This window comes from Podarcis raffonei, chromosome 16 (assembly GCF_027172205.1).
Source record: "Podarcis raffonei isolate rPodRaf1 chromosome 16, rPodRaf1.pri, whole genome shotgun sequence".
In the NCBI taxonomy this organism is placed as follows: Eukaryota; Metazoa; Chordata; class Lepidosauria; order Squamata; family Lacertidae; genus Podarcis; species Podarcis raffonei.
This window is the reverse complement of record NC_070617.1, coordinates 13,983,337-14,007,370: the sequence shown is the minus strand read 5'-3', so window position 1 is coordinate 14,007,370 and position 24,034 is coordinate 13,983,337. Positions and strand designations below refer to the sequence as shown.

The following is a 24,034-nucleotide window of genomic DNA, read 5'->3' as shown; positions in this document are numbered from 1 at the left end:
AGAGAAGGATCTGAAATATTTCCCTTGAAGCTTGGATTTGTTTTATTCTGCATTGTTTTATTTGATGTCTTAATGTGTTGTAAACTGAGATTTGTTCTTTAAAATATAAAGTGGTACAGAAATGAAATGGACAACAACCACCATCAATGGGGGGGAAATGGTGCCTAGGCATTCTGTAAGCTAGGTTTAAGGTGCCATTTGGCAATTGGATATCTGAGCTTCTAACACTGAATGACACCTAATTCTAGATGGAAGCAAGCAAGCTCTGATTTCATGCTGGTCACAGAAATGCAAACTGTACAAGCTCCACAACCACGAGCTTGTATTTGTATTCACCACCAGCTATTTCATTACAGTAGCACCTCGGCTTATGTTACCCTTGGGTAATATAAACTTCGGGTTGTGAAAGCGGCAAACCCGGAAGTGTTTCACCATGCCCCCATGTGCAGAAGCGCTCTACTGCACTGCGCACAGGCGCAGAAGCGGTCCCTCCGGTTGCGGAAACCTCGGGATCCAACCGGAGCTCTGGAACGGATCCCATCCGCAACCGGAGGTACCACTGTATTTTCATCCCAAAGAGCTCAGAGTGGCAAATGTGTTTCGTAGCTCCCATCCACTTTATCCACACAAACAGTGTAAATAAGGTATGGTCAGGCTTAGAGGAAAGATAAGGAGCCTGGTGCCCACAGATGTTGCACATCACCAGCCCCAGCCAGCAAGGGCAACGACAGATGATGCTGGGAGCTTTGGTCCAGCCACAAATGGAGGGACACAGTGTCCCTGCTTGTCAGGGCTGGTCACTGGCATAGCCTTGTCAAGGTGCACAAGGAAAACTAAGCCAGAAATTCTGCCCATTCTTTTCTTTTGAGGCACAGGAATAAGGGTGTAGGCATTTGGGCCTTTGGAGCTATGCTGTAGCTAGGCCTGCCCATTTTGGAACAGGTCCCAGTTATCTTGCCCTGCGACTCAGAGACATGGAGAGGCCAGAAGATGAAGCACTTCCTGTCCTGACGGAGTTTCGCTTTTCCCCAAAACAAATCCTTATCATTGGCTTGAATTCTAAAAAACAGCACCATGCCAAATTGCTTAGTGCTTTGCGGGAGAGCCCCAGAGCCTGTTGCTTAGTTTATATGCTAGCAACTGCCTTCACCACTGCATTAACTACAACACCGCCTCCTGCACACGTGGGGCTGGTGAAAAGAGTTTCAGATAGGATACATAGGATAGTAGCCCATGGCCCAAGGAGTTGCATGCAGACTTCATGCCTTGGCAGCTCCAGGAAGAGATGCACAAGATCCCCAGCAGCAGCCACCACCTGGATAAACTGGGGGGGGGGCTTTGAACCATGGGCCAAATTTGTCTCACAAGACAAGTTTCCCAAAACCACACCCACCCGCCCCCCATGCCAGATGTCAAATGCATCATCAGATGCAAGGTAGGTACAGACACATGTCAGCTCCCTGTGGGAAACTCAATTGTGCAGCCAGTCCCTGCACAGCGCAGGCTTGAAGTCAGGGCCCATCAATGGTGAAGCAGTGATTCCAAATCTGCTGATCAGCAGCGCCTCAAAGCAGCATGCAGGCCTCTTTAAAAGTGTCATGCGGTGCTTTGATGTCCTGGGGGTCATTGATCATCGCCTGATGTCATTGTGATGTCAGATTCAGCCCATGAAGGGTATGTGAGATAAAAATTTGGCCTGCAGGTCAAAATCCGGCTTCCCGCTCCCTGGGGTAGATGGTGGGGTTAGACAAGCTACCTAAAGCAGCAGCTAGAAGAAGAAGAGGAGTTTGGATTTGATATCCCGCCTTTCACTCCCTTTAAGGAGTCTCAAAGCGGCTAACATTCTCCTTTCCCTTCCTCCCCCACAACAAACACTCTGTGAGGTGAGTGGGGCTGAGAGACTTCAGAGAAGTGTGACTGGCCCAAGGTCACCCAGCAGCTGCATGTGGAGGAGCGGAGACACGAACCCGGTTCCCCAGATTAGGAGACTACCGCTCTTAACCACTACACCATACTGGCTCTGTGCTATGCTAGCTATGTTCATACATCACAATAACCCAGGGTTGCTGGCTTATTATGGTTCATCAGGAACAGTAGGATATACATGGAATCAATCAATGCCTCAACACAAAGCTAACAGGACCAAACAACAGCTTCTCACAGCCCTAGCACATTTATTTTTCTCACCATGGTAGGCAGAGCCACCACCTCTGTGATTCAGGAACATAAACTAAGGCAGTGACAGGGAACCCTGTGGCCCTCCAGATATTGGTGAACTACAACTCCCATAACCCATGTGCAGCGCCCGTGTCAGCTGAGGTTGGTGGGAGTCAAACAACATCCGGTGGTCCAGAGAGTCCCCATCTCTAAACAAACAGCAGAGTTTTAATAAACGGTGCAGTTTTTGTAATTTGATGTTTCTTTTTGAAATTATGAAAGTGTACAATGTTGTTTCTCCCCACTGCCTAAGGCAGGGTCTGGGGAACCCATCACCCTCCAGATGTTGGACTGCATCTTCCATTGTTAAGGCAAGCTCCTCCCCAATATTTTTTTTATTATAAACAGTGTTTTTTTTTAATAAATCAATTGATCACCCCTGATTAATGGCCATGCTAGCAGGAGCTGATGGGAGTTGTGAGTCCAACAAACCCCTGGAGGGACGCAGGTGCAAGAGGTAAAAGACCAAGAAAAGGAAGTTTTTTCATTTCATGCAACTGTCAGAATTTGTTGCAGCATAGAGCCAGTAGGGCAGAGTACTTTAGAGTGGCAGACTAGGGCTGGGGGGGTCCTCAGGTTCAAATCTACACTCAGGTGGGCAAACTTCAGCCAGTCACTACCGCTGAGCCTGGCCTACCTCACAGGGCTCTAATGGAGGGAACATACATACCTTTGTTAAAAGGTAGCATCATGATGACAGGGAAGAATCATTTGGGAAAGGATGAGCAGCTTTATCTGTTCCCACCCTAGCACATAAGAATTGGTTAGAGGGCACACATGCATCACTGCCATTCATCAAAAACATTGACAGTTTTGGATTGTATTAGTCGCACCCAAGAGTAGGTCCATTTAAATGAATGAGATGACTGACAGGTCTCTTCATTTCAAGAGGTCTACCTGGAGTAGAACTCAGCTGGATACAACCCAGATGAGTACACTGACCACATTCTCACAGAGCACAGCAAGATATGATGGCCCGTGTTAGAAACTGAGATATGAAAGCTAGGAGCTAAATGGCACCTTAAACCTAGGTCATGGGCGAACGCTGATGATGGGCACTAGGGCGCCCCACAAAGACAAACAGAAGACAGCAACATTCCAAAGATCATAAAAAATCTAAAATACCTGAGCAAGTAGGAAGGTCTTCAGCTGGCACCTAAAAAGCTTGCAAGGTGGACACCAGATGTGCCCCCCATGAGGAAAGGATCCCTAAGTTTAGCTGCCCCCCCCTTCGTGAAAGCTTGAGGTACATTTGAGAAGGGTAAATTTGAGAAGAACTCTAACAGAAGATCTGAAGATGCATGCAGGCTGATAATACTACATAAACCATAACAAAACTACAGAAAGTCAAATATCACTGCGCATCAACCAGCACTAAATAATCCAGAAAGGATAACCAACTAAAAGCATTCGGGACCAGCCGTGTTTGGGGACAAACCTCTATTACAAGTTAATTCCTCCCTGCCCCCAGCTCCAACAGCAAAATCGAAATTGTGAGCCCTATCAGTCGAAGACAAAGGATAAAGTGCACCAGTAGGAAACAACACAGAAAGGAGCCATAAGTGAAGCACATAGGAGCAATTTTTTCCAGGAACCAGTCACAGGTCCAACTTGACCAACCTGGTGCCGTCAAGATGTTTTGAACCACATCTGGCTGGTGGAAGTTGTAGCTCAAAACATCTGGAAGGCACTAGGTTGGCCTAGAAACCTACAAAGTGTGCATGGTGTATCATCCCCCCCCAACCTCCTCCTCAGATGCCCATCCTCTCATTTCAACTCAGAGAATGCCCCTGCTGCAAGAGGAATACCCCCAGCCAAATACCACTCCCCCTTGAAATCAGCCAATCGCTAGGCTCATTTTGCACCTGGCTACTGGCCACTTGCAACCAAGTGAAGATGCCCAGGCACCAGGATGGCATCTGAGAGGGATGCCTGGGGATCGGTGGATCTTTTCACACACTAGCAACACATTTCATTTATTGCTCATCACATAGGGAATGTTTATTAAGAAACCAATAAACATTTCTCCTCCTCTCCTCCAAATCAGAGACATCTCACCTCACACCTTCCTAGTTTTATTATGTTTTTATATATGTTGGAAGCCACCCAGAGTGGCTGGGGCAACCCAGTAAGATGGGCGGGGTACTAATAAAAATTATTATGATTAGTTAACAGAGGACCAACCATTTCCCTCTTCCTTCCTAACTCACCCCTTTAACCCTGGCCTTTGACAGGTAAGACATTTTTGTGGGACCCATCTCATCTTCCATTTTTGTTTTACTCTGTACACTGCTACATTTGCTCAGGATTGCTTTGTTTTAATAGCTGCATCTGAAAATCATTTTACTTGCATGATTACATTGCTGTAACTCAATTTGGAACTTCACAGCTGAGGGAAAGTGGTTTTTTTAAAAAAAAACATACTTAAGAATTACTGAAATCAACCCAAGATAGCCACTGCCATTATTTTCAACAGGTCTACTAAGTGTTTTTCTTCTTTTAAAAAAATGTACCAGTACTGCGTACACTTGAGTACCCCCAGGGGGGAAAAAGCACTGGGCCTTCTGAGCGGGGCCAGCACTGGATCCGACCCATAACTGCTTGCAACTCACCAAACTGTGTTTCTGTGTGTATTTGTTAATGTTTTGTATCATTGGCTAATGGCACAATGTATTCTAATGATTTCAAATGCAAGCGAATAACAACGACGACGAGGAAGAGAGTTGTGCATCATTTGCTAATGGCAAAGTATGCGTTTGTGTTGCCAGATGCGTTGCGACGTGAACAACAACAACAACAAAGTGGAGGGGGTAGAGGAGGAGGAGGAGGAGGAGGAGGAGGATGCACACCCCTCCTCCCTCCACTAAAGCGGGTGTGGGGAAGCCCCACATCTGGGGCAGAAAGGCGAAGATGCCCCCACCCACCCCGGACCCACCACTGAGAAGGAGGTTGCAAGCAGAAGGCAAAGGCACTCACCGTCCATGTTGGCAGCCTGGAAGCCCCCCTGGGGCAGAGAGTCCCCCATGCCAGTTGGGTGGGGAAGGTGCGGGGGGGACACCACCGCCACGCAGGCCCTCGGGAGCAGGAGAAGAAGCGCCTCCAAGGAAGGAAAGAAGCCAGCCTAGAAGCCGTCGGTGGTAGGCGGCAGGCCCAGGCTCCCTCCCCGCCCCCTGAGTCCCACTACTACTACTACGGCGCAGCAGGAAAGGGCGCTCGCAGGCGGCGGCGGAGGCGAGACACGCAGGCGCACCCAGCCCGCTCCGCTGGAACCTCGGCAGCAGCAGCAGCAGCAGCAACGCCTCGGGGCCGGAGGAACCACCGCCACCCCGCCCCACGTGACCCCGCCGCCTGCCGGGAAGGCGCCGCCTCTCGCTCGCGCCTCTCGCGCTCATCCTCGCCGCCGCCCCCCCTTATGCAAATCGCGGGCCTAAGGGATCGGGCGCAAGTGCCTTACCTGGCTCAGGAGGGAAAGGGAACCTCCGAGGAAAGCCCAACCTGGATTCTGTTGGGTTTTATTTTTTAAAAAGCAATAATAAATATTTTATTGGTGTTATGTTGCGGGTGACAATGTTTTATTCTGTGAAGCGCCCTGAGATTTTATGAGGAAGGGCGAGGTATATAAATCTTAAGAAATTAAAAAGTATGCAAGCACAAGAAGCGTTGTGCGTCCCAACATCCTCGCTTCTCATGCGCCTCTCAGAAAATAATAAAAGGAGAGGAAAGCAAGGAGACGACCTATGAAGGGGTTGCGGGGTGAAGAGGCAACATAACAAAAGCTATGTAATACGAGGAATGAATTAAATGGAAATATATTTGAAATATACTCAGAGTTCTGTAGTGATTTCATGCTCTCTATTGCAGCTTGTAAAACAGTGATTGAATTGCCCCCCAAACCTCAGGCTTTTATATACATTATTTACACAATGAGTCCCATCTGATTGGCTGATTCTGCTTCCCTCCTGGAGCCTGATTGGTCTTTTCCTGCAGGCCAATCAGTTGTTGCACTCTACGATCCTACCAGCCTAATAGGCTGATTAACTTTCTCCTGGAGCCTGATTGGTCTTTTCCTTCAAGCCAATCAGTTGTTGCAGTCTAGGATCCTACTTGCCTATTGTTCTCAGACCCAAGCTTAGTAAGGTAAAGGTAAAGGGGTAAAGGGACCCCTGACCATTAGGTCCAGTCGTGGCCGACTCTGGGGTTGCGACGCTCATCTCACTTTTTTGGCCAAGGAAGCCGCGCACGGAAACATCGTTTACCTTCCCGCCAGAGTGGTACCTATTTATCTACTTGCACTTTGATGTGTTTTCAAACTGCTAGGTTGGCAGGAGCAGGAACCGAGCAACGGGAGCTCACCCTGTCGCGGGGATTCAAACTGCCGACCTGATCGACAAGTCCTAGGCTCTGTGGTTTAACCCACAGCGCCACCCGCATCCCTTAGCTTAGTACATAACACCATTGCTTAGTGCATAACACCATTGTTATAAGGAGGAAGAACAAAGGATAGAATCATCTTGGCTGCTGGCTGGAGCTGCTGCCATCCAGAGACTGTGGAGCATGACTCTAGGACTCAAGCTGGCCAAAGCTATGAGAGAAGCAGGGAGATGCACTCTGCTGATCTAATACTGTGTTCACTTCCATCCTAGGCTCAGGTATTTATTTGAACAAGCCATTTATCTCATAGTCACCATAGTCTCTTGTGCCTCTTTTTATCCAAAGGAACACAGACCCTGGGTAAATGCTGGGACTAGGGGTGGCGCCCAACCTTTGTGTTCTTTATTTTCCATAAATGTAAAAAAAAAGGGCCCACCTTTCAATAAATTTCAAACTGAATACTTATAGTTGTTTTTAAAATAAATGAATAAATACTAAAAACAAAACATAACTTAAGCCAGGGTTGTTTATTCTTTCTTGGTTCTGGAGCAAAGGTTTTCCTCTCCGCTCTTTAATTAGACTGTTTGGGTGGCCAGCAACTGCTTTCTGAAAAGCAGTCATCAGTTACATAATGCTATCAGTAACATGTCATCAGTAACATAAATTATAGCTGTGTTATCTGTATTTCATCAGTGCAAGGAGGCTCTGCAAACCCTTTGCATGTACCTGACAATGCCAGCCTCGGACATGGGCCCTGATTTATCACATACAGGCATTTATGCAAGGAGCTCAAAATGATCTACCGTACATGATTCCCTATCCATTGCTAAGGTCACCTAGTGAGCTTCATAACCAAATAGGGGGTTTGAACCTGGTGGGTGGCGCTGTGGGTAAAACCTCAGCGCCTAGGACTTGCCGATCGCATGGTCGGCGGTTTGAAACCCTGTGGTGGGGTGTGTTTCCGTCGTTCGGTCCCAGCGCCTGCCAACCTAGCAGTTCGAAAGCACCTCCGGGTGCAAGTAGATAAATAGGAACCGCTTACCAGCGGGAAGGTAAACGGCGTTCCGTGTGCTGCGCTGGCTCGCCAGATGCAGCTTGTCACGCTGGCCACGTGACCCGGAAGTGTCTGCGGACAGCGCTTGCTCCCGGCCTCTAGAGTGAGATGAGCACACAACCCTAGAGACTGGCAAGACTGGCCCGTACGGGCAGGGGTACCTTTACCTTTACCTTTATCCGCTAGTATTCCTATTTTCATCTGTGAAATGTGAAGATATTATTTTATTATGGTGAAAAGGGAAAGCACTTCTGGACACCTTGAATGCATTCACCTCACTCTCCATGTGACTACAGCCAACAGTGACACACATCTAGTATTAGGAGCAGTTTTCTGGTCAAATTATGTCTATCCATGGAAATGCATATGCAAAAGCTTGCTTACAATTTTGTAGTTATTTGCTTATTTTTTCAACTAACAAAGGTCTTACTTTTTTTATCTATGTAAGAAATGGAATTCTAATGGGCAAACAACAACAACAACCCAGCGCCCTGCTTGTAGTTGCACACAGAATTGCTATCTGTTGGTGAGAGCCTTGAGTAGTAGAGTGAAAAGTCCCTGGTTCACTCCCTGGCATCTACAGTTAAAAGGGTCAGATAGTCAGGGATAGAAAAACTGTTATCTGGCTGAGACCTTGGCCAGCTGCTACAGTAGACTAGCCTAATTGAGTTTACAAAAGGCAGCTTCTTTTTTAGACATGCTAAGTGACTGCTTTCACTTTGCTTTAGTGGTCCTCAGAACAACAACAAAATCCAAATTGGGAATTGGTGTATTTTTATTGGTGAAAGGGTTGGTTAATTTTGCAGCCAACTTCTGTATGTTTTATATTATTGCAAAATTCTCAGCACATCTCCAGTCTGATATATTACAAAATTTGCTTTGGTATCTTGGCAGAAAGGCAGTATATAAACGTAATGAATTAAATAAAGGGGGACGGAGTCGGTTAACTGCCAAGTCATAAATGCTCATACTACACAGATTACAACAACAAAAATGACAACTTCCGTTTTCTGGGAGGGCAGCCAGGTCACGTTGCAAGCGTTTTAGCGTCACTTCCTAGACCATCACGTGACACCAACGCCTGTCGCTGTGACGACTTGAACTAGCATCATTTCCCTTTCTCTGCTGCGGGCTCTAGCTGGCTGTCCTCGTCACGTGATACTACGACCATAGAGTTCACAAAGAAGCCTATAGAAGGATCAAAGCAAAATAGGAAGTTGTCATCTGGAGGACACAGGAAGCGATCGCTTCCTTTCTCCCCCCCACCCGCTGTTTGGTAGATGCCGGAAGAGAAGGCCCCGGCTAACGGCGAGGGTCCAAGATGGCGGAGGTGGTGAGTTGAGAGCCGGGGATTGCGGGGTGGGGGTCTGGTTGGGCTTGCTGGCCCCTCTGCTAACCTCTCTCTAACTCCTGCAGGAGGAAGTGACCGAGGGGTGTCGCCTCCCCGTGCTGCGCCGTAACCAGGAAAACGAGGACGAGTGGCGTGAGTGAGGGGCGGGGCGGAGGCTCAAGGGGCGGGGCCAGATCTCATCATGGCCCAGAGGGGAGACCTCTCACCTTGTGGGGGAAATGATATCTGTTACCAATGAACCTTGGGGAGGGTTAGCATGGACAAGAAGGTGGAGTCAAAGAGGCTAGTGAGGCTGAGGGCCAGCACCGCAGGGGTGTCAGGTCTAAGGTCAGGCTGCGAAAGAGCATCCTGCAGTGTATTGGAGTGTGGTACATGGGGAGGCTCAGATTCAAATCCTCATCTGCCTGTAACACTCAATGATTGAATTGGGGTCAGTTGTAATCTTGGTCCAGGTGTGGAGAACCTTCAGCCCTCCAAATCTTGTTGAATTATAACTCTTCTCAGCCCTAGTCAAGCTTGGCTGGTGGACAGGAGTGATGGGAGTGGTAGTTTAGGCAAAATCTGGCAAAGAACACTTGTCCAGCCTACTTTCCAGGATTGTTTAGACAAAAATAGAGAAGGGAGACCTGTATGTATCACCTTGAGCTCCTTGGATGAAAGGCCTGGTATAACTGTAAAGATGAGGTGGGACCAACAGCACAGTCTTACCTATGCCATCTCAGAAATATGTTCTACTTAATTTATTGGAGGCTAGTGCGGTTTTGAGTTCCACCACAATCAAGATGTCAAGGAGTCTAGACGTCTCTGGGAATTTGGGGAGAATCCAGTGGAGGAAAGGAGCGAATGGAATTTATTAATCTCAACAGGTTTTGATGACTTTATGATTAAAGGTATTGCAGAACGAAACACACTTTGTTCTCCATGTACAAAAGGAAGTCCAAGTATCTGTGGCAAAATCATATTCTAAACTGTTTTGTATCTTTGCCCTTATCCTACCCATTTTTTGTCAATCTTCTGTCAGTGATGAGTTCCAGTAACAGAATCTGGTATTTGGATACATCCATGACATTGATTACTGGCAATGCAGGTCAGGGCTAGCATTTCTTTACAGCACTCTTACCTATTATTCATATCTGAAAAGATAAATTGAGTTAAGAAAGAGTAGTGCCCTCAGCCATCTAGTCTTACAACCAGGATTTGAACTTGAGTTTTTTTTGTCTAGGCTCACATTAGTTCTTAATACTCACATTTCACAGACTGAGAACATTGATTGTGAGAATTTTTTTACAGAGATCCTTGTGGCAGACTAGAGTGTTAAAACTAAACTCTAAATAAAATATTCAGGCCCACTGATATAACATTTGCATCGCAGGAATCCCAAATAAGAGAGTCTTCCTGACACTTTTAGTAGTAGCCTTTTCAGAGGTCCACAAAGTGGTCTCCTCTCTCTCTCCCTTCACATTCTCTTAGATAATATATTTCTTTCTTTCAACAGCACTGGCTGAAATACTTAGCGTCAAGGACATCAGCGGCCGAAAACTTTTCTACGTTCACTACATTGACTGTGAGTAGATGGGGACAAATCCATTTGGAGGGTGGGCAGGATGAAATCATAAAATGGGCTTTTCCAGATAGGAATGATGAAGAACGTCTGGGAAGGCAAAGGGTTATAGAAACATACTCAAGATACTTAGAAATTGAAAGCAGAATATTTTTTAATTACTATCCAGTAATTAAAACTGGTCTACCCACTTAAATGGGGAAGTAGACCTGCCTTTTCCCAGAGCAGGAATGGGGAACCTGGAGTCCAACTCCCAGCCAGCTTGGCTCCACCCTGGCGAGCTTGGCCAATGACCGGGGCTGATTATCGTTGTTATCTAACAACATCTGGAGGACCACAGGTTGTGCAGCAGGCTGCCCATAGAGCTCACACCAGAACCAGCATGCTAAGCAGGGGTGTGTGAATGCATGGGTAAACTTCCTTTCCATCTGTCCTGAGCATCAGAACCAGTCCTAATAAAAAAAGTTTTTGGAGTTGATTGTTGCTGACTTCATTCTTCACTTTGGGAACATCTGAGAATGCTTTTGAAACTCAGTATTGGGCCAAAAACAAGACTCCATCCTTCCCCTGTTGGGATGTGACTACCAAGATTAGCCAAAAGGCATGGACTCTTCATTCCAGCCCTTGGGACCTGTTTTTGCTTTTGATGTGTATATACGTAATGAAACCTGGTCACCAAAAGTAGACAGCTGGCAGCTACTGTAAACAAGCAGGTGGGAAGACAGGCAGAAGCTTGGGGCACTGCCTAGAAAGATAGGGGGGATGTAACAGGGATTGCTGCTGGCTAGATAGCGATCCAGAGCCCTGCTTTTATCATCATCTCATTCCTCCTTAAAGACGGGGGTGGGAAAATTATCCCTTGCCTTGAACCATGCAGTTAACAAGCGTCTGGATGAATGGGTGACTCATGACCGGCTGGATTTGAAGAAGATACAGTTCCCCAAAAAGGAAGCGAAGACACCCACCAAGAATGGGCTGCCTGGATCACGGCCCAGCTCTCCGGAACGTGACGTGGTAGGAGGAAATGTGGGTCCTGGGGGGGGGGGAAGGGCGGCTTTGGGAGGATGTGATCTGGCAAGGGATCGGTGGGTGGTGGTGTTAGTCTGGACCTGGGGAAGAGAGTGCTTTTATTAGCATTGGGGTTGATTCCCTGTCCCATTCCCCCAGGTCTCTTTGGGCCAAGGACAGAGACTTTATAAGGAACGAGGCCTTTGGAAGCGTTGGTGGTTTTCTTCCGGTCTTGTCCCTTGTGTCCTTTTCTTGTGCTGCCCAGCCTGCAGCATGTGGGGATGGTGGTCCCTGCACCCTTCCCCAGAGCGGCAGTGCCGCCCCTTGCCCCTCCCTCCCATGTGTTGGTAACACCCCTCTTCCTCCCCCACTCAGAGGAAGACCTTGGATCTGTCTCTACAACCAGCCGCAACTCCATCCAGCGGTAAAACCCTTCCCATTCCGGTGCAGATAACCCTCCGTTTTAACCTACCTAAAGAGAGGGAGGCCGTCCCCGGCTCGCCCGACCAACCCCTCTCCTCCAGCTCCTGCGTCCAGCCAAACCATCGCTCAACGGTACGAACCGGCGCTCGGCCGCCCCGGCTCGCTCCTTTTGTGTCTTTTGTCTACCCGGCACGTTCTCAAGAGGCCGCACAAGCTGGGCGGGGTTGGGCAAGGTCTGGGCTGGCAAGGGAGGCCTCCAAGGGAGGAGCCCGGGGGCATTCTGGCCTTCATCTTGAGGGCACTCTCTTCCCTCCCGAGTCAAAGAAGAGTAGTGCAGGTGACCCCCTACAGGAAAAACACCAAAGAAATAAAGAACGGGTTCAAATCAAGCCTCCAGTACAGTGCCTTGTGCACATTGGCATTCAGAACCATATTACTCATCAAACTAAGCTCTTGAGTGTCGCTCAGGGTCTGGAGCCTGTGAATGACCGTGGAGTCCCACTAAAAATACTACTCAGACATCCATTTATTGCTGACTAAGTGCCCTGGAAATTTTATTTGGTTTGAAACCAGCTTAGCTGCTACAGCCACTTCATTCGGCCCCAAGTCCCCAGGTTCCTTGCTTCACAGCCTCACTGTTAAGCAAGTTAGAGATTTGAATCGTAGTTTAAATGTTGGGTGGGGGCGTTTTACTTGCAGCTGTCCTTTTTATATGGACTCTCTCTTTCTCTGTGATGTGTCTGCCTGCAAACCCATTAAAACACACCCTGCACCTAAGGTGTCTTTGTGTAAAAGTCTCTGATACCAGAGGCGGGGGAAAAGCTGTTGTGAGCATACAAGCAGACCTTCCATTGTGGAAGGTTCCCCTCCCCCCCAGATGTGGGATTGGGACAGCCATACATGCTCCATTGACTGCAGAAGATTGCTGTACAAAGCAGGACTGAGTCCCCAAGGATGGGGGACAAGTAATCTCTGTAAATGTTCAGAAGAGTCGGAGCTCAGTGATAGAGCACTTGCTTTGTGTGCAGAAGTTCCCAGGTTCAATCCCCAGCATCTTCAAGTAAAACTGGGAATGCCTCCCTTTTTGAAACCCTGGAGAGCTGCTGCCAATCAGTGTAGACAGTAATGAGCTAGATGGACCAGTGGGTTTGATTGATTATGAAGGCCCCAAAGCAGATGAACTTGAGCCATAACCCCTGTATGACCTTCCCTGCAAGGCCCAATCCCCGTGTGGGCTGTGGGTCAAAGTCACCATGTTTTTTGTTATGGGACATGCAAGTGGGGATCTCTGCTTGGAACTGAGTGGGCACATGGAAATGTGTTTGGAAGCGTATCAGTGGCTGTTGAGGAAGGGGATGGGCAGCCCCAGAAATAACTTGCTTTGTTTCTGTCTCTTCCAGAAGAGGAAAGTGGAAGTAGTTTCTCCAGCAACCCCCATCCCCACCCCAACAGAGACAACACAAGCATCAGTGTTCCCCCAGGTAAGCCACTCCGCACCCACCTCCAGTGGTTCTCGTTGGACGAATGGGTCTAGGTAAGGGATTATGCCTGTTGGGGGTTGTGGAGGAAGAGAGAGCCAGGTTCTGAAGAGGAGCCTGTGAGTGTCTCCACTCACAGAAGCTGCTCCTCCAGCTACTCAAACAGAGGTTGGTGAAAGGCTGGAGTTTGTGTTTTCTTAACGAGGAAACCAAATCTGAATCCTTGCCTTTGTGCAAAACCACATTTGATTTTGACCTCAACTTACAGAACAGCACAAGGGGATGGGTGTGTGCGCATGAGACCCAAGCAGACGGTGTGGAATTTTAGTTTTTCCTTTGGGAGGGCGGCTGGATTTTATTCATGCTCCAATGTGGGCCGTTGGCCCACAGAACACATGGCACCGGTCTGAAACTAAGCAGGACAGGGTCTGGAATGTAGGCCTGCCTGAGAACACCACACTGACTTCTGAAGAGGAAGATGAGCTACAATAAATAAATACGCCTCCCAAAAATAAATATACCTCCCAAGCCAAATAGGTTTGTGACCTAAAGAGCGGAGATGCATGTGTTGCCTTCCTCTTTAGCAGCCCTCCAGACCTCTTTGTATTGCCCTTAGAACCCTTTCACAAACCTGGCTTGCATCTCCTTGACTATTTTTGCTTGGCTAGAATGTCTCCTTGAATTCTCATACTGCTTCTTGGGTGCCAGGATGGAGAGAGGAACGTATAAGTAAGTTAACCATTGTTCCTCCACCCATGTTTTCTCCTGGCCCTGCCCGCCACGGGCGGCCCCCGAAAAGTTGCCTGGATGGGTGAGTCACCTCAGGGTGCAAAAAGTTCCTCCCTCTTGCTGTAGCTTCTGCCCCTCAGTGAGTCTTCTGGAGCTCTTTTTGAGGTGCCTTTTAATATTTTTCTGCATGAGCTGGAGAGAGGGGGAGGGAAGGCATGGGCAGTGACTTTCCCCTGCTCTCTTTGACATCCTCCTTGACCCCGTTTTTGTCTTCCAGAACGGCTCCGCACGCCGAGCGGTGGCTGCCCAGCCTGGCAGGAAGAGGAAATCCAATTGCCTTGGCACTGATGAGGTAAGTGCCAGGGCTTGGGGTAGTGCCTGCCAGCCTGCTTCCCAGGGGGGCACCAGCCTGGAAGAAGGAATGTGTGGCTCTTCCTCGTTCATCCAGAATCTCCCGCCTCCCCCCGGTTTTTGTGAGCAGGACTCCCAGGACAGCTCTGACGGCATCCCCTCAGCCCCACGCATGACAGGCAGCCTGGTCTCGGACCGCAGCCACGACGACATCATCACGCGCATGAAAAACATTGAGTGCATTGAACTGGGGCGGCACCGCCTGAAGCCTTGGTACTTCTCGCCCTACCCACAAGAGCTCACCACCCTCCCCGTCCTCTACCTCTGCGAGTTTTGCCTTAAGTACGTCAAGAGCCTCAAATGTCTCCAGAGGCACCTGGTAAGTCCCAGGACCCAGTTTGGGCAGCCTGTCATCCAGGACCCAAAGTCTGCCGGCCTGGATTGCTCTGTTTCCCAGCCAGCTCTTTGTCGCCAACACCTAGCGGCTGCCCGAGACTGCATGCTGGCTACCGTTGGGATACCAGGTCTAACAACACCCTGAGTTGCCCAGACCCGCCTGTTTCTCAAGACGCCAGGTCTATCTTCCTGGGTTGGTAGACCTGGTCTCTGGCCTGGGTAGACCTAATGCCCAGTCTGACTTGTTATAGCAGGTAAGCCCAATGCCATACTGTGCCTGCTCCTGCAGAGTCAGAGGCCAGGCAGGTCTACCGTCCCGACTGGCTGTCGGACATTCCTGGAGACTGTTGGGCTCAGCAGACCTGTTGATGGGGATCTACTGATCTCTGCAGACCCATTGCCCAGGGTTGGTAGACCTGATGCTAGCCTGGGATTTCTGCCTGACGCAGCCTCCAGGAGGTTAAACCTATTGAGTCTAGTAGACCTGTTGGTCTTCTCCTGCCTATTGGAGGACAGGTCTGCCTACCGTCACATCTCTGTCACAGCCTTGCAGGCTACACATGCCCATCGTGCCAGTTTGTGCATTCAGAAGATTTGATTGGCAAAACGTCTCCAGATGAGATAGGGCTTGTTTGAGTACACCCCTATGGGAACATACTGGAGGGAAAGCTTGCTTCTTCACCCTTGCAGGCTAGTTTTCTACATGCCCCTGAGGTATTTTATATGAGAAGCAGGACTTGGAGCAGTTTTGCTCCTCAAGCCTCCTGATTGCATCAGTTCTGTGCAACTCAGAATCTCAAAAAGCTCCTACAATCACCTGGGGAGTCAGTATATTTATTTTATATATTGTGCTAACAAACAGTGACGACAAAAAATACAAATCAGGCTGATACAACAGAAATAAAACAAGAGTACACTTTTAAACATAGGATAAAATAAAACCCATTACTGTCTTGGGTTGGATGAATCTTAAAGAGGAACAGTATCATATATTTTTGAATCAACCAAATCCATTGAGAAGCAGCGGGAGGTAGCAGGCAGTGTTCTTCCTTATTGACATTAGTACAGTGGTACCTCGGGTTACAGGCGCTTCAGGTTACAGACTCTGCTAACCCAAAAATAGTACCTCGGGTTAAGAACTTTGCTTCAGGATGAGAACAGAAATCGCACCGTGGCAGCGGGAAGCCCCATTAGCTAAAGTGGTACCTCAGGTTAAGAACAGTTTCAGGTTAAGAATGGACCTCCAGAACGAATTAAGTTCTTAACCTGAGGTACCACTGTAATATAATCAAACCAAACCCCTACAAATCTATCCAAAAATCTATCCTTTTTACATTGTCCCCTGGAAATGCATAGTTTGTTGGTCAGCTTTTATAATAAAGCAAGTTCCCAAACTTTGGAATACGAAAAAGAAGTATTGGCTCCGTTTGGAACTCTCTAGAAACGAGCCATTGTGGCTCTAGCAGCCATCTCAAAATGAGCAATTAGCTCTTTATTATGTATACTAAGACCAGCTTCCTCAAAAATAGGTAATGGTGCAAGCTGGGCAGAAGGGATAAGAAAACAATTCAAAATTGTATTGATTTCTTTAAAAGCCAGAGACCATAAATGAAAATATGATTGAGTAACAGGCCTCTGGGAGTTCTGTACCAGTTCGTGAATCACTTTTAAGGACAGTTCTTTATATTTTGCTGAACCAGAGCGGAGGGGGGGCTTCACCCACATTCTCTGCCAGGTATCATCCTCTTTGCCCCAACCTGTGTCCTGGCTCCATGCCAATCTTAAACCGAGCTGCCTGTTTGGTTCCTGTTTCAGTAAAAGTTTGTATAACCCAGAGTCAGTATTGAAATGATAACTGTGTGTGCTTACTTTGCACCATCCAATTGTGTAAAACATGGGAGAGAACTCTTGAGCCCCTTGCTGGACTTCCAGAGAGGGAAGACGCAACACTCATTTCCCTGTGTGTGTCCTCCAGTAAAGGTTAGGTTCCCCACCCTCCACCTGGCATTTACTCTGGGAACAGTTAACTTTGTTAGAGAGCAGTATCATTGGTTCCAGACAAAAATCCCTAGTGTGTGCTGGAGCCTGGTAAGGGGCTGCAACTTTGTAGGACCTTGAGCTTTTACCTCCCCACACCCTCCAGTCTGCCCTGTCCTGTCCTATGTCCCTGCCCCCCAAATGCAATTCCTAGAATCACAAGGACCCAGAAAGGTTTGATTTTGCTTGCGAGAGTTCAGCCTGTGATCCTTCTGTTTTGCAGACAAAGTGTGACTTGAGGCATCCGCCAGGGAACGAAATCTACCGCAAGGGGACGATCTCCTTCTTTGAGATCGATGGGCGGAAGAACAAGGCAAGAGCAGTTATTGGGCGCAGATGAAACAGGGATTCTAGGAAAGCTGATTCCACGATGATTGCTGGGGCTTTGTTTTGGGAGATGGGGACGGAGAGCGCACTGGTGACGGCTGTTGGCTGTAGACGTCTCATCCACACCCCCCCCACATGAAGTTGGGACTGCTTCATCTAGTGCAGGGGTGGGGAGAAACTGTTGCCCTTCAGATGTTGTTGGATTACAACTCCCAAGTGCCTCAGCCGCTGTGGGGGTTGCCATCTAGGAACTTCTGGAGACCACGGTTTCTCCACCCCTGACTCAGCCCAGTGATGTCTGCTCTGACTGGCAACAGCTCTCCAGCAACTCAAAACAGAGAAATCTTTCCTCCTCCTAATTGGAGAAACCAAGGATTAAACACAAGACTTTCTGCATGCAAAACAGTTTCCCCATCATTGAACTACGGTCTCTCCCTGTAAAGCTACAAACTTCCAAATGCCAGAGCAGGCGGTTTCTTCATCCTGTCCAGTACCCTCTCTCCTCTGACTGGCTGTGGTTCTCCAGGGTCTTCCCTGTCCCCTTCCACCCGATCCTTTTAACAGAAGGTGCCAGGGATTGAACCTTGGGCCTTCTGCAAGCAACAGTAAATTTGGCCCTCCCTGCTGCCTGCTCCCCCCACCCACCCAAATGCGAAAAAGGTACAAAACTGAGTCACATAACGTGTGGTCTGAACCGATAGGCAAGGCAGATGGGTGTCCCATCTGGTACGACAAGACATTCACAATGGCAGAGAAGCAATGCAAAATTGGCATTTTCAGTCCTTCATTGCAAAAGTCTCTTCTTTGTGTGCTCGTTTCCTTTCCTCCATTCCCTCCCAGAATCCAGATGTATGGATTGACAAGTCTTGGGGCAGAATAGAAGGGAGGGAAATAATCCAATCCAGTTGTCTCTGTGTGGGTGGGCAGATAGGGTGGAGGTTCATCCCCACATTGTAAGGCAGGCATGTTTTAAAAGTCTTGAAACTGATCCAAAAGCAAAGGTCATGTGCTCAGTACTTGGGGAGGGGTGTTTGGAAGTGAAACTTCTGGGTTTGTCTTCTCTCCCCTCCACTTGCTTCCTTGTTTTTCCGGAGATGTAATGGAGTGAGCATCCCACACGAATTTCCCTCTCCTTGGAACTGGGAAAAACACATTTTAAATTCCCTGGAGGAAGCACTGGGTTTCTAGACACCGTATGTGAAGCTGAGAGGGGGAAATGCTCATAGCCTCATACATGAAATGGCTTGTGATTTCCCTCCCCCTCCAGTCCAGTCTTGCCCCACAACCTCAGGCCCTCCTTTCTCAAAGACGTGCTTGTTCACCCTTTCCATATCTCTTTTCAGAGCTACTCGCAAAACCTCTGCCTCCTGGCAAAGTGCTTCCTGGACCACAAGACCCTCTACTATGACACAGATCCCTTCCTCTTCTACGTAATGACAGAGTACGACAGCAAAGGCTTCCACATTGTCGGCTACTTCTCCAAGGTAACGTTGCAAAATTAATGTACGCATACATCCGATAGATTTTAAGAATTTCTAAATGGATAATGGGTTAATGTAATATTAATTTGCATGGTGTATGTGTAAAATTCATTTGTCTATTTCAAATACATTTAATATCATCAAGTTCTTAAATTAGTTACAGTTCCGATTGAATTGGATCTGAAGTTTCCACCATGAGCTGAGAGTTTTACCTAACTGAATGCTATTCTTTTTAGCCCCAGTGAAATTTTGTGGAATGCTCACAATAATGTCTTTGCTTTGCAAATGTGTCCAGGGGCCAACCTGTGTTGATATTTATCATCCTCATCCTTTTATGTTTTGTCCTGCCTCTGAGAATAAAGATATTATTATTATTATTATTTAGCAAGGAGAAAGAAGTTAGGGGGGGAGCTGGTAGCAACAGCCTGTTATCTGTGGAGCAAGTTGGCTGTGAGGATCTTCACAGAGCGCTGGAGCCCTGTCCAGCTCAGTCCCTCTCTGCCTTCTGATATTTCATTAGGCATTACATTTTCTGTTTTCAAGGCTTTCCTTGCAGCCATAAGGACTGGAAACTCAGTTTATAGAATAAAAGTTGAGGGCCTACTGTTGATGAATTTTGCAACAGTTATGAAACCAAAGAATGGGCACTGTCCTAATGCAATTGCCATTATGCTAGTTGTGGTCAAACCTAAACAGCTTCCTCTTGACAAGGGACAGAGAGAGGGGAAATCTCCTGTCATGCCAGTGTCAGGGATCCCGGGGAGAGTCAGTGTTGGAAGGGCTGGAACAGCTCCTCCAGTGAAAATTAACATGCTGCTTGTTTTGCCACTACGTGCAGGAGAAGGAATCTACGGAGGACTACAACGTGGCCTGTATCCTGACCCTGCCCCCTTACCAGAGACGGGGCTATGGAAAGTTGCTGATTGAGTTCAGTAAGTGGAGTCTCTTTCCATTTTCAATCCTCCATTTGAATCTTAGCAGGTTGTTGAATCAAACCCTCCTATATCCCCAGAGGTTGTTTTTCTGGATTTGGCCCAACCATTCCTGACATTTTCAGGAGACAGTCTCTTCCCTGACACATCGAGGCTCTGGAGGTGCCCTCATCTGTGCATCATGTTTAGATTGTCATGTGCAAACATGGGGAAGAGCACTTGTGGGGCTGCCCCACAGCTCTGTAGCTCCCTCATCTTGAGTAACCTTCAAAGCCCAAACTTCAGCACCTTCCCCCACACCCCCACCCTAGATGTGTTGTCTAAGTAGTCTTTTACTTGCACTTTTGGTAGTTTGGTATGAAGATCCTGCTTTGACGACTCAGTTGCTTATTAAAACAAACAAAGCCACAGAGTTATGCTTGCTTTATCTATGTATTACATAGATTTATTTACTTGCAGGATAGAAATCCTACAAAGGTGGCTTACAAGTAATACAATTACATATTTTAAAAATATATTAGAAATATTAACATATCAAAAACACCACAGGATCCTTTCCACATGACTGTTGGTGGCCATGGGTTGTGGGGAGAAGAAAATCCAGCTGGGGCAGGCCAAGGAGGGCACCTGGTTGGGGAGCGCTGCTATAAACAACAGCCTGTTTGAGGTTGCTGTGATGTTTGCTAGCCGCATATTAAGACACTTAAAGTTATATCCTATTTTATCAGGTCTCCCAGCTAGGAAACGCTCCTTATTTTAGAAAGTGCTTGTTCCATGCAGTAGGCAGTCCCAATTTCACATTGTGGGAAAGACTCCTAATCCTGCCGATTCCCAGTTCCACCAGTCGAGTGCTGTATTTTCATTATTTATGAAAATTCACTTCTTTAAAATTTGGGTCGAGGGCGCCTCTTGGCCCTCATTTTAAACTCCGTGGCTTGAGACAAATAGGTAGAACTTTCCCTGATTTAGTCATCTCTTCCATCCGCCACATTGTTCTTTCCTGTGCACCGGGATCTTCTCACAGCCCCCCTCAAGCTGCCTCACTCTTTCCCCTCAAGGCTATGAGCTGTCCAAGGTGGAAGGGAAGACAGGCACGCCAGAGAAGCCTCTCTCGGACCTGGGGCTCCTGTCCTACCGCAGCTACTGGTCCCAGACCATCCTCGAGATCCTCATGAACCTCAAATCGGAGACCGGAGAGCGTCCACAGATCACTATCAAGTGAGGTCCAAGTAATGAAAGTTCACTACTGAATCCCCTGTGGGCAGCCTCTGGGCTACATGAGGTCTTTGGGAAGGCCTTCAGTGCGGCCCTTAGCAGTGCTGATGGCAACCCCTCGCTGCTTAATTTTTTGCATGGGGTGGAGAAGACACCATGCGGTGGGTGCCCAGAAAATCATGTTCCCCTCAGCTTGCCAAATAGCTGGAGGGGGGAGGGAGCTGTGATGGGGAGACAATGGTGTGTGAGGTCATTTCCATGTAAATTAGCCCTCTGTGTGTGTTTTTGTGTATAGCCACTAGCACAGGCATCCCCAAACTCGGCCCTCCAGCTGTTTTGGGACTACAACTCCCATCATCCCCAGCTAACAGGACCAGTGGTCAGGGATGATGGGGATTGTAGTCCCAAAACAGCTGGAGGGCAGAGTTTGGGGATGCCTGCACTAGCACATAACCTGTGACTTCCTAACCTCATGTGACAAAAAACAAGAAAAAAAGTCCATCGGGAGAAGCTCCCAGGTAGGAGCTGGGAGAGCTCACTTTCGTTTGAAATAAGGGTTAAGACGCAGCCTTAGTAGAGGGCTTTGTATTTCTTCTCTTTTTTTCTATCTTTTTTGTCTGTTTTATATTTATTCAGATTAGTTTGGCTTTTATTGTATTCTATGTTGAAAACTTTCAATTAAAAAACTGATTAGAAATAATAAGGTGGCCCACTTCACTACCTGAGGTGCATGCTAAGGTTGTAAGACTGGCCTCCCTCTTTCACTGGCCCTTCTTTATTTTGGATTGCACTCAGTATTTCTTCTCCTTGTTTCCAGTGAGATCAGCGAAATCACAAGCATCAAGAAGGAGGATGTTATCTCGACACTGCAATACCTCAACCTCATCAACTACTACAAGGTAGCATGCCTGAACGAATGGCCATGCAATTTGCTCTGCAGCAGCAAGACTCCAACATTTCTAGGCACCACTTTGGAGCTTAATGGGCAAGTTTGGGCTCCCAATTTAGGGGTTCCCTAGAGCTCCCAGCAGACAAAGACACAGATGGGGATCACAAATGGGGAATTAAGTCTCCTGCACCCAGGTGTTGTTAGATTCCTAACTACTATCAGCCCCAGCAAGTCTAGCCCAATGGTCAGGGCTGATGGAACTTGGAAGTCCCAACAATTGCTAGAGGGCCTCAGGTTCCCCACCTTTGGGCTGAATTCATCCTGAAGGAGGGAAGTGTTATAGTAACATGAACCAGCTCTGCATGGAGGACACACTATCTTGGGATGGATGTGTCTGCATGTGAATTTTGTTTGTGTTCGGCTGATGGAGGGATAAAAACAGACGGTGATGTGCTAAGGTTCTTGTAGTTTGTCTATGCAGTTTTGCATAACTTGCTCTGCTTCTGTGATGTGGCTGATGTCTTTGCAGTGGCATGGCCAGGAGCAGAGGAGCTGTGCAAGGCAGCCTTTGCTGAACCCATGGCCTCCATCTATTTTGGACTCCAACTCCCATCAGCCCCTGCTAGCATGGCTAATGATCAGGGAAGATGAGAGTTGGGAGTCCAGTAATACATGTAGCTTACCAATTTGTAGAAGGCTGCTATAGGGTAACAGGTATGAGGGTTTTTTGTGGGGGTAGGGGGAATAGCATTACAGGGAAGACTAGAAACTGCAGAAATTTCTTGTGGGGTAGGGAGTTGCAGCACTAGAAAGTGATACAGCTTGTTGGCTTCAGTTTTCCCCACCTGCAGTAATGGGGGCAGCAGAGGAAACGTGTTCCTTCCCCTCAAGATAAACCAGCTAGAACTGTGGCCTGCTTTCAGGCATTTTTAAAGACGAGACTCATTTTTCCTGAGAAGATTCCATGAAAAGGGATGGGCAGGGAGATGCTGCAGCCCTTGGCTGTCTGTGGTTCTCCGCCACGTCAGATTCACCTCTTGTCACAAAAAGCACCAGGAACTCAGAAGAGGTATTTAATATGCAGGATTTCAGGAGCTGAACCATAGTGGCTACAGAAGTGGTGGGAGTGAGCAGTGTTTCAAGTATAGCCGTGTCCCCGTCATGAGGACTAGAATCTTTTAAAATTAACAGAACCAAAACACGTCTCCTTTCTAGGGCCAGTATATCCTGACACTCTCCGAGGACATCGTGGATGGACATGAGCGTGCCATGCTGAAGCGAATCCTGCGCATTGACTCCAAGTGTCTGCACTTCACCCCAAAGGACTGGAGCAAAAGAGGAAAGTGGTGAGGCCTGCGCACCTGAGTAAGGACCAGCTGCTTGCAGGACGTCCACCCTCCTCCTCACTTTCTGTGACAATGGGGATCAGGCAAGGTGGCCATGCGCTCTTTCGAAGACATTTTCCAGTCGTCAGCCGGCCAGACCTCTAGGGGCGTTGTTACCTGGGCCTCACATGCCCTGGACTTGCCTGCTTGTTTGTATATAGGACTTTTTGGATCCCTCGCTGAGCGGTTGTGTACAGAAGTGGAAAAAGCACAGACCAAGCTACCCAAGCCGTCCCCCACCCCCCCTTTTTTTTGACCGGATATTTATTTATATATATAAATATAAAACCACCATCACAAATCAGAGTTTGGAGCTTGACAAAGGCAGTTGAAGGGCAGCTGCTTTCTGCTGTGTTTCAGCTGCAGGCAGAGAAACTGTTGTTGCTGCCTCCTCCTTTCGAGGCCGGAATTGTGCAGTTGCTTCCTTGGGTGGAGAAGCTGGAGGGCAGCCCTAGAAAGCTGCTCTCTCCCCTACTGCCTGAGGCTGCAGCAGCATCCACAGGGGTGAAGGTGTGGAAAGAATCTGTTATAGGTTAGCATACGGTAAGACAGTCTCGCTCTCTCGCTCCCTTTCCCCAAAACCAGAGTCTTCATGAACCGGAGGAGCAGCCTTAAAAAAAAAGCAAACCCCACCCACCTTCTGTGCTCAGAATAAATTAACAAAATGGGTTTTTAAATGGCATGTGTGTGTGCATCTTTTTTCTGGGTATGGTATTGCTTTTTCACAAAACCAAGACCCTCAGACAAGCAAATGGGAGCCTGAGAAGGAAGAGGCTTATAGGCCAGAGCCACTACAGCCTGAAGCAGTTGAAGCGATGGCTGCATACAC

The 24,034-nt window shown here is 47.9% G+C and overlaps 2 protein-coding genes across 5 annotated transcripts in view; one reads left to right on the top strand and one right to left on the bottom strand.

Moving 5' to 3' along the window:
• Positions 1 to 5,375, bottom strand: part of RELA (RELA proto-oncogene, NF-kB subunit) — a 33,083-nt gene extending 27,708 nt beyond the window's left edge. Inside the window, exon 1 of the mRNA XM_053369783.1 lies at positions 5,194 to 5,375. Coding sequence (XP_053225758.1) covers positions 5,194 to 5,242 — 49 coding nt within the window. The 5' untranslated portion in view covers positions 5,243 to 5,375. The remainder of the gene's footprint in view (positions 1 to 5,193) is intronic.
• Positions 5,376 to 8,788: 3,413 nt separating this feature from the next.
• On the top strand, positions 8,789 to 23,284 carry KAT5 (lysine acetyltransferase 5). 4 transcript variants are annotated; one of them, XM_053368349.1, is made up of 14 exons: positions 8,812 to 8,975; positions 9,059 to 9,125; positions 10,489 to 10,557; positions 11,432 to 11,568; positions 11,938 to 12,117; positions 13,386 to 13,466; positions 14,470 to 14,544; positions 14,674 to 14,922; positions 17,200 to 17,289; positions 18,647 to 18,787; positions 19,623 to 19,716; positions 20,775 to 20,934; positions 21,749 to 21,830; positions 23,036 to 23,284. In XM_053368349.1, the coding sequence occupies exons 1-14, from the start codon at positions 8,964 to 8,966 to the stop codon at positions 23,168 to 23,170; spliced, it is 1,572 nt and encodes a 523-aa protein (XP_053224324.1). In that variant the 5' UTR covers positions 8,812 to 8,963; the 3' UTR covers positions 23,171 to 23,284. The 4 variants fall into 4 exon arrangements, with proteins under 4 accessions (XP_053224325.1, XP_053224326.1, XP_053224323.1 ...); XM_053368351.1 differs by lacking the exon at positions 11,938 to 12,117 and having other exon boundaries at positions 8,797 to 8,975; XM_053368348.1 differs by having other exon boundaries at positions 8,801 to 8,975; positions 14,470 to 14,922.
• Positions 23,285 to 24,034: the final 750 nt, after the last annotated feature.